Raw genomic sequence first — 19,543 nt, 5'->3', positions numbered from 1 at the left:
CTTCAAAACAACTCATACTGACGTGTTATCTTTGGCACCTGACTGATGTAGAAGAGCATCCTCACCTTATGCACCTGCGTGACAGAAAGGCGAGAAAATCCCTTTCAGTGAATCCATCCATTCACACATTCTAAGCATCAGTCACCCGTCTGTCTTGCCTTCACCAATGTAGCCATTTATGTGTACTATAGTATAGGCTAAAGTTGACGTTGCTGCTGACCGAGTCTGGTAAGGTTGTGAACGTTTTTGTTAGCGCACGCAATTACGCAAGCAACAACTGTCACTTTTCTCTTGAAAGCGGCAGCGATTCCTTCTTTAGTTGCGCTTTAGTAATGGGCTGCGGAAGCAGCAAGGTGCTGCCAGAGCCCTCGGTTAAAAACGGTTATGTGAGCTTCGTGAAGTCGGTAGTTTGCTACAGTCACAAAAGAAAAGAGTTAGATAATGAGCTACAGAAGTGTAAAGGGAAGCAGAAAGACCTTTGGAGTGTTGTTCAGAGCAGTGGAGGTACGGGTACACAGGCGCCGTCAAGCATTCAACTGCCGACAGGCCAGGATGGGCAGGGGCACAACAAAGTGGCCAAGTACAAGGCAAAGTTTGATCCCAGAGTCACAGCAAGGTAACTGTATAAAAATCGTTAACATTTGAAGATCAGTAGTAGCTATATAAATCAGTGCCAATTCATTGTGGGTACTTAGACTAATTAATTTGCTGATGTTGTTGTTGATGATGATGATAGTGATGATGAGGACTCCATATTCTATCACATTTCATGTTTATCTACCATAGAAGACCTCACCTCACTAGATTAGAATACAGTAGAACAGAACACTATTCTCTTCCCTCTCTGTCCAGGTATGATATCAAAGCCCTGATCGGTAGGGGGAGTTTCAGCCGGGTGGTACGTGTCGAGCACCGAGCCACCCGCCAACCCTTCGCCATCAAGATGATGGAGGTCTGTAACCTATCACTTCCAGTAGACCTAGGGAAGAGGTATGGGGGCAGGGAATGTTCATGAGGGGAGAAACAGAAGGAGAAGGAAGTGTGCAACATTAGTAAGGGCATTTACACCAACAAATTAAAAGTGCAGTAATATCAGTTGTCAAACTATTCAGGATTGTGTGTCATTATATAAAATGAAATTCAACACCTGTTGCAGGTGGAGGCCAGGGAGGGGCGAGAGGTGTGTGACTCTGAGCTGGGGGTGCTACGCAGGGTCAGCCACCTCAACGTGGTGCAGCTGGTGGAGGTGTTCCAGTCACCCCAGAGGGTCTACATGGTTCTGGAATTGGCCACGGGCGGGGAGCTGTTCGACCGTGTCATCGCTAAGGGCCACTTCACCGAACGCGATGCCACCAGAGCCCTGCAGATGACGTTAGCCGGGGTGGGGTATCTTCACTCTCTGGGCATCACACACAGGGACCTGAAACCTGAGAATCTGTTGTACTACCACCCTGGAGCCGACTCACGCCTGCTGGTGACTGACTTTGGGCTGGCCAGCTTTGGGAATAGGGATCCTGGAGGGGGTGAGGGTGGAGGTGGAGATGGAGTGGGCGGTGGAAATGGAGATGGTGGAAGTGGAGATGGCGGCGGTGGAGTTGGAGATAGTGGAGTTGGAAGGGATGGAGGAGGTGGCGGTAGAAGAGACTGGTCCATGAGGACCACATGTGGGACGCCAGAGTACATGGCCCCAGAGGTGGTCTTGAGGAGGCCCTACTCCTGCCAGGTGGACATGTGGGCCCTGGGGGTCATAGCCTACATCCTACTCAGCGGCTCCATGCCCTTCGAGGACGACAGCCGGCCCAGACTCTACAGAGATATCCTCAGGGGAAGGTACAGCTTCCACGGAGAGGTGAGTTGTTGTTGAGTTCCATCATGCATTTCTTAAAGGGGCAATCTGGGATTCAAACAACAACAAAGCTGTCAACTAACCATCGCTTTTTTGGTAAACAGCAGAGGGATGGGACTGGAGCAATGTAACCACTCTCAATTCATAGACTGAGCTATCTGTGCAAGGACTGACCATCCGTGAGATCAAAATCCTAGATTGCCTTCTTTAAATGTTGTTTACTTTGAATGCTTCACCTGTCTTTTTGGTTGTTTGTTTGGTTGGCTATGTAGTCCTACTGCGCACATCAGGCCAATGATCTGAGTGAAGTCCTTCCACATCCATCCACTGCCTGCCACGCATACACTCACTTTCACACACTGTCTTTCACTCATGCAGAAGACACACACACACACTGTCACACAATTTCTCTCAACAACAAAACACAAACACACACACACACAGTTACACACATCATATCCTCGTCATTATTTCACCAGATCAGTTGTAATAGTCAATCACTGAACTGAATGTCTCACTGAACATCTCAGAACCATCATGTGAAGTGTTTCTCCATTGATCCCCTTCAGCAGATCAGCATGGTAACACACTTGAATGGATACGTATGTTTGTTGTGGTGTCTCCATTTGATTTAGCTCTTTGAAAACGCTTAGAGGGTAAATAGGGCCTTGTTGTTCATGTCCTCTCTGCTCCTTTCTGCTCCGTGCTGTAACTGAACTGAGTGCTCTCTCTCTCTCTCTCTCTCTCTCTCTCTCTCTCTCTCTCTCTCTCTCTCTCTCTCTCTCTCTCTCTCTCTCTCTCTCTCTCTCTCTCTCTCTCTCTCTCTCTCTCACACACACACACACACACACACACACACACACACACACACACACACAAACACAAGCTCAGTCTCTGTGGTGGTGTGTTTGTGGGGAGGTTTGGGTCTGTTCTTTCACGCTGATTACACCCCAGTCTGGGATTATTCAGTGGGCTTTAAAGCATGGCCCCATTCTGTTGTATGCAGCGGCTTGACATTTCAGTCCGCTCTATTATTCCAATGTTTACTGCTGCTACACTGACCAGACAGACCACCAAAGGAATAATGGATATGGCTGAAACCCTGGGTGGGATTTACAAAAAACGTATTTCACATATTTATGGATTTATATAAATATTTATTCTATAACATGGAGAAAATCTATTTGTGTTGCAGCTGTATAATAACCTTGTCTGCAACTGCTACGAAACGAATAACTAGCCTACTGATTTTGCTGCACTCGTTATGTCTAGGGGTCTTAGGCCTAGCTACATGGTATGTAACCTGATTTGATGTGTGCATAAATGTAAGAAGTAAGCGTGTGCGACTAGGTGTTGAATATACACGTAACTGCCAAAGTAAAGGAAACACTTGAGTAAATGAGGGAAACAAAGTATATTGAAAGCAGGTGCTTCCACACAAGTGTGGTTCCTGAGTTAATTAAGCAATTAACATCCCGTGCTTAGGGTCATGTATAAAAATGCTGGGCAGGCCATTATTTTGGCTACCATGGCTATGCCGCCATAGGATGACAGTGCCCCCATCTACAGGGCACAGAGTATGTGAGCAGAGTTGAGAGGTCGGAAATACCGCTCATCGCTTATGGAGTGGTGCTTGCGCACTGCTCCGGCGCTCCACGTCCTTTCCAACCACTCCGCTAAAAACCGCTTCTTTGCTTAAAGGCAAAAAAACTGCTGCTCCAAATTCGCTCCATTCATTAAAATCACAATTTAACCAACACCCATCTATTTTTGTGACTATCTGGACCTACCATTTGGTTTTGAAGCATTGAAACCAACCCATATGATTTGAATGAAAAGTATTTTAATAAACAACAGGAGAAGATGACTGTAAGAAGCACTCATCATTTTAAATAGGCTACATGTTGTATTAAACATCATATAAACACTCTGAATAGGTCAGGAGCAAGACAGGTAGGTAATTATTTAGGCTATATTATTTCAATTATGTCAAGGCTTAGCCTACAAATAACACAATTATGAAGCATTTGCGAATGCGATACACTAGGCTGGCAGGGACATTAACCACTCAGCATTTAAACAACATTTTGTTGTATTAAATCATTATAGTCAATAAATTGCACATACAGGCTGTGACTTATTAAGCTCCATCTACAGTGCCTTTGAATTCATTTTTAGAAACATGAGTTTGGCCAGAGTCTGTGGCTTCAGGCTCATGTGATGGTGCCTGGAGAGCAGGCCAGCAAAGGAGAATACCCTCTCAGCGCTTGCATAGCCACTGGGGATGCTAAACACCCTTCGGGCCACTCTTGCCAGGCTGGGCAGGGATGTGTATTTTTTTGTATTTCTTTTGTAGGTAGGCCTAAAGGATTTTAGGTAAAATAACCCTATCAAAACAGGAAGCTCCTTGAAAGAGGTAATATGCCAGGCCTATTGGGCCAAAATCAATGATGGCCTATTGTATAGATAATAGAACGAAAATGAACAAAACTTTGAAGAGATCTGATTTTTAGTTTACCCACCTCGTTCCTTTCTTTTAGCATGTGCACGTAGTAAGTACACCATCATGCTTTCGGGATACCTGTCTTTTCAGATTCTTTAGTTGTGGACACTACATCACCGCACTCCCTCTCTTGCTCTTGGTCCTCCTCATCTTTGTAAGTTACCTTGATTTTTCACCCGTCTGTTTTTATCAATTTAGCAAACTAGATGACAGTAGCTAAAGCAAGGGGCTATAGCAGCACACAAGTAGACTACAAATGCATGCTGGGCCGGGCATGTCCTGAGCTCGTGAAGTGAGCGCTACTGGAACAAAATTGGAGTGGGCGAGAAGACCGACACTCCAGCCTTTGGGAAACTCGCTCCACGCTCCGGTCAAATTGGGCGCGCTCCACTCCTCGCTCCGCTCCAGCTCCACTCCGCTCACATACTCTGACAGGGCACGAGTGGTCGCTGAATGGTTTGATGAGCATGAAAACGATGTAAACCATATGCCACGGCCGACTCAGTCACCAGATCTCAACCCAATTGAACACTTAAGGGAGATTCTAGAGTGGCGCCTGAGACAGCATTTTCCACCACCATCAACAAAACACCAAATGATGGAATTTCTTGTGGAATAATGGTATTGCATTGCTCCAATAGAGTTCCAGGAACTTGTAGAATCTATGCCAAGGTGCATTGAAGCTGTTCTGGCTCGTGGTGGCCCAACGCCCTATTAAGACACTTTATGTGGGTGTTTCCTTTATTGTGGCAGTTACATGTATGTACGCAGGATACAGCTACCTTAATTTAGGTTCAGGGCCAGTTCCTTGACCTCTTGATCGGCCAGTCCAAGCAGATTATTATTTGTTCAGATGGTGAAAAAACATAAATTTGATCTAAATAGAAAAAGGCATACCCAAACTAAAGACAAAAACAAAACCAGCAGCCCTCACGGTTCTGCCAGCTGGGACACTGACTGACGAATCACCTTAATTGGTAGCACCTGTCTGCAAATAAAAGCTTGGCATCTATACCCGGTTGCTGCTGTTACCTGGGGATTGAGTGTGGAAGTGTATCATGGTAGTGTGTTTGTCTATGTCCTAACATTAACCTTCCTCCCATATCATAATCCAAGTTTTATTTCACATATTTATGAAATTAGGGAAAATATATACTGTATATGTTGCATTAAACAGCTGTAGAAGCCCAACATCACATGTTGACAGGCGTGTGGTTTACACCCGTTCACTGTAGTGTGCAACTTGACTGTCTGTCGCTCATACCATCCACACACACATACGTCCATGAACGCGCCCACACTAGTGATGTGTCGGTCAGCTGTTTGTTCACCCACACCTGCCTGCAATTGCTAATAACACATCTGTGATAAAGTGAAAATTTGAGCTCCGCACACGACCCTAACTCGCAAATAGACCGATAGCAAATGTGCTATACAGTCAGAGACAGCGGAACTATTTTTTGACAGGGGGTGCAGGATTTCTTTTTAAAGCATAATTTAGATATGTTTCTGCTTATAATTTCCGACATTTTGGTAGGCTGTTTGTTAGTAAACTTCTTTATAATGCAGCTTCTCTTCTGCCATTACTGCCCTAGAAGACTGAATAAACCCTTGCTCACCAGAATATTGTCATAAATCGATGAACGCTACAATCTACACTGAACAAAAATATAAATGCAACATGTGTTGGTCCCATGTTTCGTGAGCTGAAATAAAAGATCCCAGAAATGTTCCATACGCACAAAAAGCTTATTTCTCTCAAATGGTGTGCACAAATTTGTTTACATCCCTGTTATTGAGCATTTCTCCTTTGCCAAGATAATCCATCCACCTGACAGGTGTGGAATATCAAGAAGCTGATTAAACAGCATGATCATATACTTCTCCCATGGGCAAAGAAACTCAAAAGGGGTGATGATATTAATTAACAGTAATTTCGATCCGAATGTGCAAATTGTCCAAACAGATACGCAAGGTAGATGGATTATTTTAAATATGTTATTGGACCATAAAAAGATATGGCTCATTAACCTTTACGGACCAAATAATGATGATCCACACTTCTTTGACAATATATATAATAAATTATCAACCCTGCAAGCAATACAAGACTCTATTACTATGGTGGGAGATTATAATACCGTTTTAAATAGCTCAATGGACCGTAAAGGAAATCACACTACAAACAATCACCCTCTTAAGGAAATCATGAATGTCATGGATACATTAGAACTAGTAGATATATGGAGGCTTAAATATCCTGATCTAGTGAGATCTACATGGCGGAGACTCAATCAAGCTAGTCGTCTTAACTTCTTATGTCATTCTCGTTGGCACCAAAAGTTGAAAAAGTGTTGATAGGGGACAGAATGCAGTCGGACCATCATATAATTGGCATATACATTACTCATACTGAATTTCCACGTGGGCGAGGATATTGGAAATTTAATCAAAGCCTATTGGATGATAACTTGTTTTTAACTAGGACAGAGGAATTTATAACTGATATTTTCCGACATAATATAGGTACAGCAAATCCCCTTATTGTACCATACTAGCAAAGGAAATAGAAGGTCTAACAGAACAGATAGATAGCAATAAAAACTGTAACATAGAGGCTCAGAATAAATTAGAGGAAAAACAAAAAGAAATTGAGAAACTTATTCAAGAAAGATAAAGTATAATATATTATAAAAAATAAAGCAAACTGGATGGAATATGGGGAAAAATGCACCAAATTATTTTTGAATCTTCAACATAGAAATGCTACCAAAAATAATGTACTGAAACTGGTTACAAATGACAGAGTCACCCATGATTCACCAAATAATATTTTGAAGGAGGAAACAAAGTACTTTAAGCATATGTTTTCGTTTCAGTCGCCTCCAACTCCTCTAACTGAAGCTTATGGATGCAATTAAAGATTTTAAGTCCGGGAAAACTCCAGGGTTGGATGGCACACCAGTCGAGGTATACCAAACCTTTTTTTGATATACTCATAGGACCGTTATTAGCATGTTTTAACCACTCCTATGTAAATGGTAGATTATCAGACACTCAAGAAGAAGGTCTGATTTCATATTACTGAAACAGCATACAAGCGGAAAATATAAAGATCCAGTCCATTAAAAAAATTGGAGGCCCCTTACACTTAAGTGTTGTGATGCAAAAATTCTAGCAAAATTTATATCGCATAGAATTAAAAAGGTATTGTCGGACATTATTCATTCTAATCAGACAGGTTTTTTACATGGACGATACATTGGAGATAATATAAGGCAAGTACTGGAAACAATAGAACACTATGAAGTATCTGGGAAACCAGGCCTGCTATTCATAGCAGACTTTGAAAAGGCATTTGATAAAGTACGACTGGGGTTTATATATAAATGCCTGGAGCATTTCAATTTTGGAGAATCTCTTATAAAAATGGGTTAAAATCATGTATAGTAACCCTAGGTGTAAAATAGTCAATAATGGCTATTTCTCAGAAAGTTTAAACTGTCCAGAGGAGTGAAACAAGGTTGTCCACTATCGGCATATCTATTTATTATGGCCATCGAAATGTTAGATGTTAAAATCAGATCCAACAATAATATCAAGGGATTAGAAATCCAGGGCTTAAAAACAAAGGTGTCATAGTACGCTGATTATTCATGTTTTCTTTTAAATCCACAACATGAATCCCTCCACAGCCTCATAGAGGATCTAGATACATTTTCTGGATTACAACCAAATTATGATAAATGTACTATATTACGTATTGGATCACTAAAAATTACAATTTTTACATTACCATGTAGTTTACCAATAAAATGGTCTGATGGTGATGTGGATATACTCGGAATACATATCCCAAATGAAATAAATGATCTCACTCCAATAAATTGTAATAGAAAGTTAGCAAAAACATATTACCTCAACTACCTCAACTAGCCGGTGCCCCTGCACATTGACTCTGCAACGGTACCCCCCTGTATATATAGCCTCCCTACTGTCACTTTATTTTACTTCTGCTCTTTTTTTTTCTCAACACTTTTTTTTGTTGTTGTTTTATTTTTACTTTTTTGTTTAAAATAAATGCACTGTTGGTTAAGGGCTGTAAGTAAGCATTTCACTGTAATGTCTGCACCTGTTGTATTCGGCGCATGTGACCAATAAAATTTGATTTGATTTGATTTGATTTGAAGATCTTGCTACCATGGAAAGGTAAATACCTGTCAATTTGTGGAAAAATCACCCTGATTAACTCTTTAGTATTATCCCAGTTTACCTATTTGCTTATGGTCTTGCCTACGCCTAGCAAACAGTTTTTGAAATTATATGAGAAAACAATTTTCCATTTTATTTGGAACGGCAAGCCAGACAAAATTAAATGGGCCTATTTATATAATTAATATGAATTCGGAGGACATAAATTATTAAATATTAAAGCATAATTTTTTTTTTTTTTCACCTTTTATTTAACCAGGTAGGCCAGTTGAGAACAAGTTCTCATTTACAACTCCGACCTGGCCAAGATAAAGTAAAGCAGTGCGATAAAAACAACAACAACACAGAATTACACATGGGATAAACAAAACATACAGTCAATAACACAATAGAAAATCTATATACAGTGTGTGCAAATGTAGTAAGTTATGGAGGTAAGGCAATAAATAGGCCATAGTGCAAAATAATTACAATTTAGTATTAACACTGGAGTGATAGATGTGCAGAAGATGATGTGCAAATAGTGATACTGGGGTGCAAATGAGCAAAATAAATAACAATATGGGGATGAGGTAGTTGGGTAGGCTAATTACAGATGGGCTGTGTACAGGTTCAGTGATCGGTAAGCTGCTCTGACAACTGATGCTTAAAGTTAGTGAGGGAGATAAGAGCTTCAGAGATTTTTGCAGTTCGTTCCAGTCATTAGCAGCAGAGAACTGGAAGGAATGGCGGCCAAAGGAGGTGTTGGCATTGGGGATGACCAGTGAGATATACCTGCTGGAACGCATACTACGGGTGGGTGTTGCTATGGTGACCAATGAGCTAAGATAAGGCGGGGATTTGCCTAGCAGAGATTTATAGATGACCTGGAGCCAGTGGGATTGGAGACAAATATGTAGTGAGGGCCAGCCAACGAGAGCGTACAGGTCACAATGGTGGGTAGTATATGGGGCTTTGGTGACAAAACGGATGGCACTGTGATAGACTACATCCAATTTGCTGAGTATAGTGTTGGAGGCTATTTTGTAAATGACATCGCCGAAATCAAGGATCGGTAGGATAGTCAGTTTTACGAGGGCATGTTTGGCAGCAGGAGTGAAGGAGGCTTTGTTGCGAAATAGGAAGCAGATTCTAGATTTAACTTTGGATTGGAGATGCTTAATGTGAGTCTGGAACGAGAGTTTACGGTCTAACCAGACACCTAGGAATTTGTAGTTGTCCACATATTCTAAGTCAGACCTGCCGAGAGTAGTGATTCTAGTCGGGTGGGCGGGTGCAAGCATCGTTCGATTGAAGAGCATGCATTTAGTTTTACTAGCGTTTAAGAGCAGTTGGAGGCTACAGAAGGAGTGTTGTAGGGCATTGACGCTCGTTTGGAGGTTTGTTAACACAGTGTCCAATGAAGGGCCAGATGTATACAAAATGGTGTCGTCTGCGTAGAGGTGGTTCTGAGAGTCACCAGCAGCAAGAGCGACATCATTGATATACACAGAGAATAGAGTCGGCCCGAGAATTGAACCCTGTGGCACCCCCATAGAGACTGCCAGAGGTCCAGACAACAGGCTGTCCGATTTGACACATTGAACTCTATCTGAAGTAGTTGGTGAACCAGGCGAGGCAGTCATTTGAGAAACCAAGTCTATTTAGTCTGCCAATAAGAATGCGGTGATTGACAGAGTTGAAAGCCTTGGCCAGGTCAATGAAGAAGGGTGCACAGTACTGTCTTTTATCGATCACGGTTATAATATCGTTTAGGACCTTGAGCGTGGCTGAGGTGCACCCATGACCAGCTCGGAAAAAAGATTGCATAGCGGAGAAGGTACGGTGGGATTCGAAATGGTCGGTGATCTGTTTGTTAACTTAGCTTTCAAATACTTTTGAAAGGCATGGCAGGATGGATATAGGTCTGTAACAGTTTGGATCTAGAGTGTCACCCACTTTGAAGAGGGGGATGACCGCGACAGCTTTCCAATCTCTGGGGATCTCAGATGATACGAAAGAGAGGTTGAACAGGCTAGTAACAGGGGTTGCTACAATTTCGGCTGCTAATTTTAAAAATAAAGGGTCCAGATTGTCTAGCCCAGCTGATTTGTAGGGGTCCAGAATTTGTAGCTCTTTCAGAACATCAGCTATCTGAATTTGGGTGAAGGAGAAGCAGGAGGGGGGGCATGGGCAAGTTGCAGCGGAGGGTGCAGAGCTGGTGGCCGGGGTAGGGTTAGCCAGGTGGAAAGCATGGCCAGCCGTAGCAAAATGGTTATTGAAATTCTCGATTATCGTAGATTTATCGGTGGTGACAGTGTTTCCTAGCCTCAGTACAGTGGGCAGCTGGAAGGAGGTGCTCTTATTCTCCATGGACTTTACAGTGTCCCAAAACGTTTTGTAGTTAGTGCTACAGGATGCAAATTTCTGTTTGTAAAAGCTAGCCTTTGCTAAATCCGATATGTTCTGGGTTGATACTGCGCTGTGCAGACTGGCCGATAATTGTCCAGGCTAGAGCTGGCTGGTAGGTAGTGCAGGCCACGGACAATGGTGAAAACCGCTAACGGTGGCTAATAGCGAGTAGCTAGCAAGTAGCTAGTTAGCTGGCTAGCTGGCTAGTTTCAGCCGGTTCTAGATAAAAAGGTATAAGAAATAATAGAATCCGTTCCACATTGGGTGAGGCGGGTTGCAGGAAAGTATATTTAGTTGAAGGATGAAAAGTGAGATTGAGAAATATATATGAAAAAGACAGGCTATTGTGATGAGTGTGATAGAAGGAGTCAGGCGCAGGAGGGTAAATCACCAAATACAGAGTTTATTCCGTCGTACACAATTGTGCTGGATAGCGACACACGAAAACAGGCACAGGGGAAACTATCTACCCTGGCAATACACGGTACAGGATACTCCAACAATATACAGGCACATGGGGAAATATCTACCCCGGCAATACAAAGTGCTAGTAGCTCCACCGAGCTACACTACTCTCACAAATAACAATCACCCACAAGGACAAGGGGGGCAGAGGGAACACTTATACACAGACTAATGAGGGGATAAGAACCAGGTGTGTGTAATTAATAAGACAAGACAAATGGAATTATGATATATGGAGCGGCAGTGGCTAGTTAGCCGGTGACGACGAATGCCGAAGCCTGCCCAAACAAGGAGGGGAGGCAGCCTCGGCGGAAGTCGTGACAGCTATTTACACGCGCACACTACAGAATACACGACCGCACTGCTACGCCATCTTGGATATGCCTATCACTAAAAGCTTCAGTCATACAAAAGTTATACTTAAATCCGAACTGGTTCTCTAGCAAATTAGTAAGATTGTCTCACCCAATGTTCAAGAATGGCCTTTTTCCCTTTATTCAGATTACAACCTCTCACTTTCAGTTGTTTGAAAAGGATATAATCTCCCAAATATCACTATTTCTAAAACAAGCCATAGAAAGTTGGTTGCAATTTCAATGTAATCCTCCAGAAATGACAGAACAAATAATGCAACAAATATTGTGGTTAAACTCAAATATACTAATTGATTTTTAAAAAATTTAAAAAAATTGGAGAAAGAAAATTAAAAAGGTATAATCTTCGTAAATGATATCATAGGTAGGACTGGTGGAGTTATGTCGCACATGCCGCTAACAAAAACATATGGAAATGTCTGCTCTACCCAAAATTACAACCAAATAATTGAAGCATTACCGCAAAAATGGAAGAGGAAAGTGGAAGGGGGAAAAAGTAAGGAACTTGTCTGTCGGCCCTGCATTAAAGAACACAATTGGTTAAAGAAAAAAATTGTGATAAAGACAAAAGTATACCAGTTTCATTTAAGGACCAAACGATTGACAGCCATCCCATATAGATTGCAAAATAGTTGGGAAGAGATTTTTGACGTACAGATTCCATGGCATAGTGTTTATGAACTGATGCGCAAAACAACGCCGGATTCAGAACTTAGATTTTTTAATTTTAATTATTATATAAAATTCTTGCTACCAATAGAATGTTATTTATATCCCCCATATACAGTGCCCTCCACTATTATTGGCACCCCTGTTTAAGATGTGGTCGAGGACTTCCAAAAATTCTCTTTTTTTTAAACAACATAGAACCCAAATGCAAAAAAATAAAAAAATCCAACCTTTTATTTAAGTACATTACTTTGGTGGTAAAAAAAAAAATCACACATTTAGAAAAACAACAACTTGAAATCATGTGTCCCACAACTATTGGCACCCCTAACAATTCCGCTGAAAATTTTAATTGATTTTTTTAAAAATATATTTTTCTGTAGTTGCTAAAGTTGGTCAGGGTATCTAGGAACTTTTAATTAGTAATTCATGACTTCCTGTTTCCCTGGGGTATAAATATGACGTGACACAGAGGCCTAATTCTCTTACCCATTTGTCAACGTATGGCAAAGACAAGAGAACACACCATTCAAGTAAGGCAGATTTGTGTCGACCTTCATAAGTCAGGCAATGACTACAAGAAAATAGCCACTCGCCTTAACTTGCCCGTATCTACAGTCAGAGGAATCATTAAGAAGTTTAAAACAACTGGAACAGTGACAAACAAGGCTGGAAGAGGTCCCAAGTTTATCTTGTCACAACGCACAGTGAGGAGGATGGTAAGAGAAGTAAAAAAAAGTCCTAAGCTCACTGTCACAGAATTGCATCAAAGAGTGGCAAGTCTCCAAAACAACCATCAGACGCTCTCTACATGCCAACAAGCTGTTTGGGAGGCATGCAAGGAAAAAGCCTTTTCTCACTAACACTCAAAAACATAAACGTCTGGAGTTTGCTAAGCGGCACTGGGACTTCAACTGGGATTGTGTGCTTTGGTCAGATGAGACTAAGATTGAGCTTTTTGGCAACAAACACTCTAAGTGGGTCTGGCGTAAAACAAAAGATTAGTATGCCGAAAAGCACCTCATGCCCACCGTGAAGTATGGTGGAGGATCTGTGATGCTGTGGGCCTGTTTCTCTTCCAAAGGCCCTGGGAACCTTGTTAGGGTGCATGGCATTATGAACGCTTTGAACTACCAGGACATTTTAAATAAAAACCTGATGGCCTCTGCCAGAAAGCTGAAGATGGGTCGTCATTGGGTCTTTCAGCAGGATAATGATCCAAAACATGTGGCAAAATCTACACAAAAATGGTTCATTAGTCACAAACTCAAGGTCCTCCCATGGCCATCTCAGTCCCCAGACCTCAACCCAATCGAAAACCTGTGGCGCGAGCTAAAGAGGAGAGTGCATAAGAGAGGACCCAGGACACTGGATGATCTAGAAAGATTGTGCAAAGAAGAATGGTCAAAGATCCCTCTCTCTGTGTTCTCCAATCTTGTGAAATGTTATAGGAGGAGATTAAGTGCTGTCTTGTTGGCAAAAGGGGGTTGTACAAAGTATTAACATCAGGGGTGCCAATAATTGTGGGACACATGATTTCAATTTTTTTTTTTTCTAAATGTGTGATTTTTTTTTTTTTACACCAAAGTAATGCACTTAAATAAAAGGTTGGATTTTTCTCTTTTTTTGCATTTGGGATCTATGTTGTTTAAAAAAAAAGGAGAATTTTTGGAAGTCCTCGACCACATCTTAAACAGGGGTGCCAATAATTGTTGAGGGCACTGTACAATCTTCCCAGCTCTGCAGATTTTACTGCCAAGAGACAGAATCATTAGATCATTTGTTTTGGTACTGTCCATTTGTAGCTTGTTTTTGGACACAGGTCCAGGAATGGCTAAAGGATTGCAATATTTACCTGGAGCGAACCCTGCAGATAGCACTACTGGGTGATCAGAAAAGTCATAGTCAATCGATCAATAATATAATAATACTTTTAGCAAAAATGTTTATTTTCAATTTACAATCTGTAGAAACAATGAGAATAGAAGGGTTCAGAACTTTTCTAAAACATCACAGTACAGTTAAAAAATATATGGCAAATAGAAATCCAATATGGATGGTGTTAAGAGATAGATGGGTGGTGTTGAATGGAGTTGAAGGATGGGACTAATAACAACTAACAACAACTAATAACAACAAGATAACTAATGTAAAGCATACTGTGTCCATAATAAGTATATAGGTTATAAGTTGAGAGCTTTTGTGAAAGAGCACAGTTAGAAAAATATGGCATATAGAAGCAAACCGGATGGACATCATGAAAATGATCGGAGATGTTAAGGGAAGAGGAAGTTCATGAGTAAAAACAAACAAAATAGAATTATTGTCAAATTGACTGTGTCCATACAATGTATATAGTATTTATAAGATGGAAGTAGAGGCCTAAGCATTGTTCTTCACTAGTTTACTCCAATTAGGGAAGGGGTGGTGGGGTTGGAAAGTAATAAAGGGAAAAATATATTTTTTAAAGGATATGTATATATACAGTGGGGAGAACTAGTATTTGATACACAGCCGATTTTGCAGGTTTTCCTACTTACAAAGCATGTAGAGGTCTGTAATTTTTTATCATAGGTACACTTCAACTGTGAGAGATCGAATCTAAAACAAAAATCCAGAAAATCACATTGTATGATTTTTAAGTAATTAATTTGCATTTTATTGCATGACATAAGTATTTGATCACCTACCAACCAGTAAGAATTCCGGCTCTCACAGACCTGTTAGTTTTTCTTTAAGAAGCCCTCCTGTTCTCCACTCATTACCTGTATTAACTGCACCTGTTTGAACTCGTTACCTCTATAAAAGACACCTGTCCACACACTCAATCAAACAGACTCCAACCTCTCCACAATGGCCAAGACCAGAGAGCTGTGTAAGGACATCAGGGGATAAAATTGTAGACCTGCACAAGGCTGGGATGGGCTACAGGACATTAGGCAAGCAGCTTGGTGAGAAGGCAACAACTGTTGGCGCAATTATTAGAAAATGGAAGAAGTTCAAGATGACGGTCAATCACCCTCGGTCTGGGGCTCCATGCAAGATCTCACCTCGTGGGGCATCAATGATCATGAGGAAGGTGAGGATCAGCCCAGAACTACACGGCAGGACCTGGTCAATGACCCGAAGAGAGCTGGGACCACAGTCTCAAAGAAAACCATTAGTAACACACTACGCCGTCATGGATTAAAATCCTGCAGCGCACGCAAGGTCCCCCTGCTCAAGCCAGCGCATGTCCAGGCCCGTCTGAAGTTTGCCAATGACCATCTGGATGATCCAGAGGAGGAATGGGAGAATATCATGTGGTCTGATGAGACAAAAATAGAGCTTTTTGGTCTAAACTCCACTCGCGTGTTTGGAGGAAGAAGAAGGATGAGTACAACCCCAAGAACACCATCCCAACCGTGAAGCATGAAGGTGGAAACATCATTCTTTGGGGATGCTTTTCTGCAAAGAGGACAGGACGACTGCACCGTATTGAGGGGAGGATGGATGGGGCCATGTATCGCGAGATCTTGGCCAACAACCTCCTTCCCTCAGTAAGAGCATTGAAGATGGGTCGTGGCTGGGTCGTCCAGCATGACAACGACCCGAAACACACAGCCAGGGCAACTAAGGAGTGGCTCCGTGAGAAGCATCTCAAGGTCCTGGAGTGGCCTAGCCAGTCTCCAGACCTGAACCCAATAGAAAATTGTCATGAGAATTTCTATCTCTAATTCAACCTAAGCTTGAATCATTACCAGGGGTTGTAAGGCTCTGGTTTTAATCATAAATGATTCAAGGTCCACAACCAGCAAGAATGATCTGTATTTTTAATCATGGAGAGCTCTGGCGCCAAAAAATACATACACAGCCTTTATACCCCCTGACACACAAAGGCACTTTGCTCCGCCCACCTTTACACAGCTTCTCAGTCCCCTTCACCCTGGAATGCTTTCTCAGCAGTTTCTAACTCCTCCCCCTCTGTTAGTGGGTTCACACTACATTATAACTCTAACACCGTTCACACATTTATACTGTATTTGGGGTGAAATCCTTTAGTCATTATTCTTAAAATACAAATTAATCTATCAAAAATCTTTGGAGGGAGCTGAAAGTCCGTATTGCCCAGCGACAGCCCCGAAACCTGAAGGTTCTGGAGAAGGTCTGTATGGAGGAGTGGGCCAAATTCCCTGCTGCAGTGTGTGCAAACCTGGTCAAGACCTACAGGAAACGTATGATCTCTGTAATTGCAAACAAAGGTTTCTGTACCAAATATTAAGTTCTGCTTTTCTGATGTATCAAATACTTATGTCATGCAATAAAATGAAAATTAATTACTTAAAAATCATACAATGTGATTTTCTGGATTTTTGTTTTAGATTCCGTCTCTCACAGTTGAAGTGTACCTATGATAAAAATTGCAGACCTCTACATGCTTTGTAAGTAGGAAAACCTGCAAAATCGGCAGTGTATCAAATACTTGTTCTCCCCACTGTGTATATATATATATATTTGTGAGGGGGAAAAAACATATTGGGGATTGGAAGTGATGCAGACTATTACATTGATGGAAGTTCCAATCTATCTGCAATATTAAAGCTGATCTACACCCTAAAAAATACAAAATAAATACAAAATAAAATGAATGAAAAAAATTACAATTAAAGTAGAATCTTTGAAATTGTTGCATATTGCGTTTATATTTTTGTTCAGTATAGTTGACATCAGTAAAGTTCTCTTTCATCTCTGCTTCTCTCGCTCAGCAGACGTTTAGGGACCGGGGAGAAAATGCAATAACAAAAAAGAACTGGTTTTAAGGAAATTAAAAGCAGTGGAAACTACCCAACATGTTTCTGATAAGATTTCAGTTAGGCTTGGATGTATATTTTATATGGTTGAAATACTATTAGCCTTTATGATGCTGATAGAGATAGAACCTTTACAGATGGTCCCTAACCACGCATTCATTCTCTCAAGATGCTGAAAGAAAGAAATTATATTTCTCCACTCCTGTTCCCAAGTCAAAATGTACATTTGGTGTATCATTTTACTGCAAGAAATACTTAATTCTGCAGGAGTTCGTATTATATTGGTTATGTGAGAGGTTATAGGCTTACACTCAGTGTCCAGATTTCAGTTAGGCTACTATTCCATTTAACCCTTCTGAACAGTAGGCTACAGTTCCCTTGACTTGCCATATTTGAAGTCCCCGTCTTGTGACTCTCGAATGTGTATAATCACACTGCTATCATCCTCTTTTACCACTTCACAAAATCGTTCCAAAACATTACTTTTTTGGCCCTCCCTTCTCTTTATTTTCAACTCTCCATTTGACAGCTTTTCTCTTATTGAATTCAACTTCGACATTGTCCTTTTTGCCACAGTAGATCGGCGTTAACTTTTTCTGGCCAAGTTCCCAAAAGCATTTGGTGATTGGCGGGTATTTGGCACATACAGTTAGGCCCTAAATATTAGGCTTACACACTCCACTCAAAGCATTTAAGGAGCCCTACAGTACAGTAAATTGTGAGGAGACAGCCAGAGATGGAGAGAGAGAGAGGGAGAGAGAAGGGAAGATAGAGAGCGAGACAGTGAAAGAGAGAAAGAAATGGAGGCAGAGCGAGAAAGAGAATGGGAGAGAGACAGAGCGAGAGAAAAAGAGAGAAAGAAAGAGAGAGAAGGAGGGTGACAGAGAGGAGAGCGAAAGAGCGGGGGAGGAAATGGCAGAGGAATGATAGCCCAGGTGTCATCCAACAGTGAGTGAGAGGTGAGACCTGCTGGGTCTGTGTAAACAGCCTACAGGCACCTGGCTAACCCTAAAAATCTGAGGCGGCACAAAGTATGTTAGAATGGCAGGGGGGATGGTCCGGAGTGTGGCTAGCCCCCCCCCATCCAGAAGTTGGAGAATGTAGCATTTTTCAAACACCTGAAAAAGCTTTTTCCTGCAATCTAGAGCAGTGGCGTAGGCAGAATTTTGTTGATGACAGGGCTAGCAAAAATTTAGGTGGGCCAGAATTGAGGCACTCAAATCATCATTAAATTATCATAAAAGCATAGACCACCCTATACCCAACTGTAATCGATCACACACAACAAACCATCTAACATGTGACTTCACAATACAGACCAAATAGTCTTGTAGGCCTACGTAAATCCATGACTCTTGCATTTAACATGAGACTCACATAGACCTAAACATAATAAACCATAGGAGACTAGAACAGAATGCCCTGTTATGACAGTAATAATCACAATGGGCTTGGCAACCTCTCAGATCACTGGCTTAGCTACCAGGAGATAGTAGGCTAGGCTAGGCGACCACAAGGAGAGCCGAGAGCTTCATATTAACTCAACCAATTTACTTTTAGAATTACATTTTTTAAAGTCATAACCATCAAATCATATGTAAGCTTAATGATTATATCGAAATCACCTTTAGAATTGTCTCTGAATGTACTGAAATTGATTAGATCGATGCAATGATTGACATAGAGGGGGACTGGAGGCCCTTCATGGCGAAATCACTGATATCAAATAACTTGGCAAATGCTCCAACATCCTCTTCTACAGTGGCTTCACCCCCCTTGGCATTTTTCCTATTTTGTTGCCTTACAACCTGGAATTAAAATGATTTTGGGGGGTTTGTATCATTTGATTTACACAACATGCCTACCACTTTGAAGATGCAAAATATTTTTTATTGTGGTACAAACAAGAAATAAGACAAAAAAAAACAGAAAACATGAGCGTGCATAACTATTCACCCCCCCAAAGTCAATACTTTGTAGAGCCACCTTTTGCAGCAATTACAGCTGCAAGTCTCTTGGGGTATGTCTCTATAAGCTTGGCACATCTAGCCACTGGGATTTTTGCCCTTTCTTCAAGGCAAAACTGCTCCAGCTCCTTCAAGTTGGATGGCTTCCGCTAGTGTACAGCAATCTTTAAGTCATACCACAGATTCTCAATTGGATTGAGGTCTGGGCTTTGACTAGGCCATTCCAAGACATTTAAATGTTTCCCCTTAAACCACTTGAGTGTTGCTTTAGCAGTATACTTAGGGTCAATGTCCTGCTGGAAGGTAAACCTCCGTCCCAGTCTCAA

General features: G+C 41.5%; 1 protein-coding gene across 1 annotated transcript in view; it reads left to right on the top strand.

The window, feature by feature from the left end:
* Positions 1 to 332: 332 nt before the first annotated feature.
* LOC121549545 (serine/threonine-protein kinase H1-like) overlaps positions 333 to 19,543 on the top strand; it is a 40,169-nt gene continuing 20,958 nt past the window's right edge. Inside the window, exons 1-3 of the mRNA XM_045210325.1 lie at positions 333 to 616; positions 853 to 952; positions 1,157 to 1,849. Coding sequence (XP_045066260.1) covers positions 333 to 616; positions 853 to 952; positions 1,157 to 1,849 — 1,077 coding nt within the window. The remainder of the gene's footprint in view (positions 617 to 852; positions 953 to 1,156; positions 1,850 to 19,543) is intronic.

The sequence above is a fragment of the Coregonus clupeaformis genome, chromosome 34 (assembly GCF_020615455.1).
Source record: "Coregonus clupeaformis isolate EN_2021a chromosome 34, ASM2061545v1, whole genome shotgun sequence".
Lineage (NCBI taxonomy): Eukaryota > Metazoa > Chordata > Actinopteri > Salmoniformes > Salmonidae > Coregonus > Coregonus clupeaformis.
The sequence above is the reverse complement of the archived record's forward strand: the minus strand, read 5'-3'. Positions and strand labels throughout refer to the sequence as shown.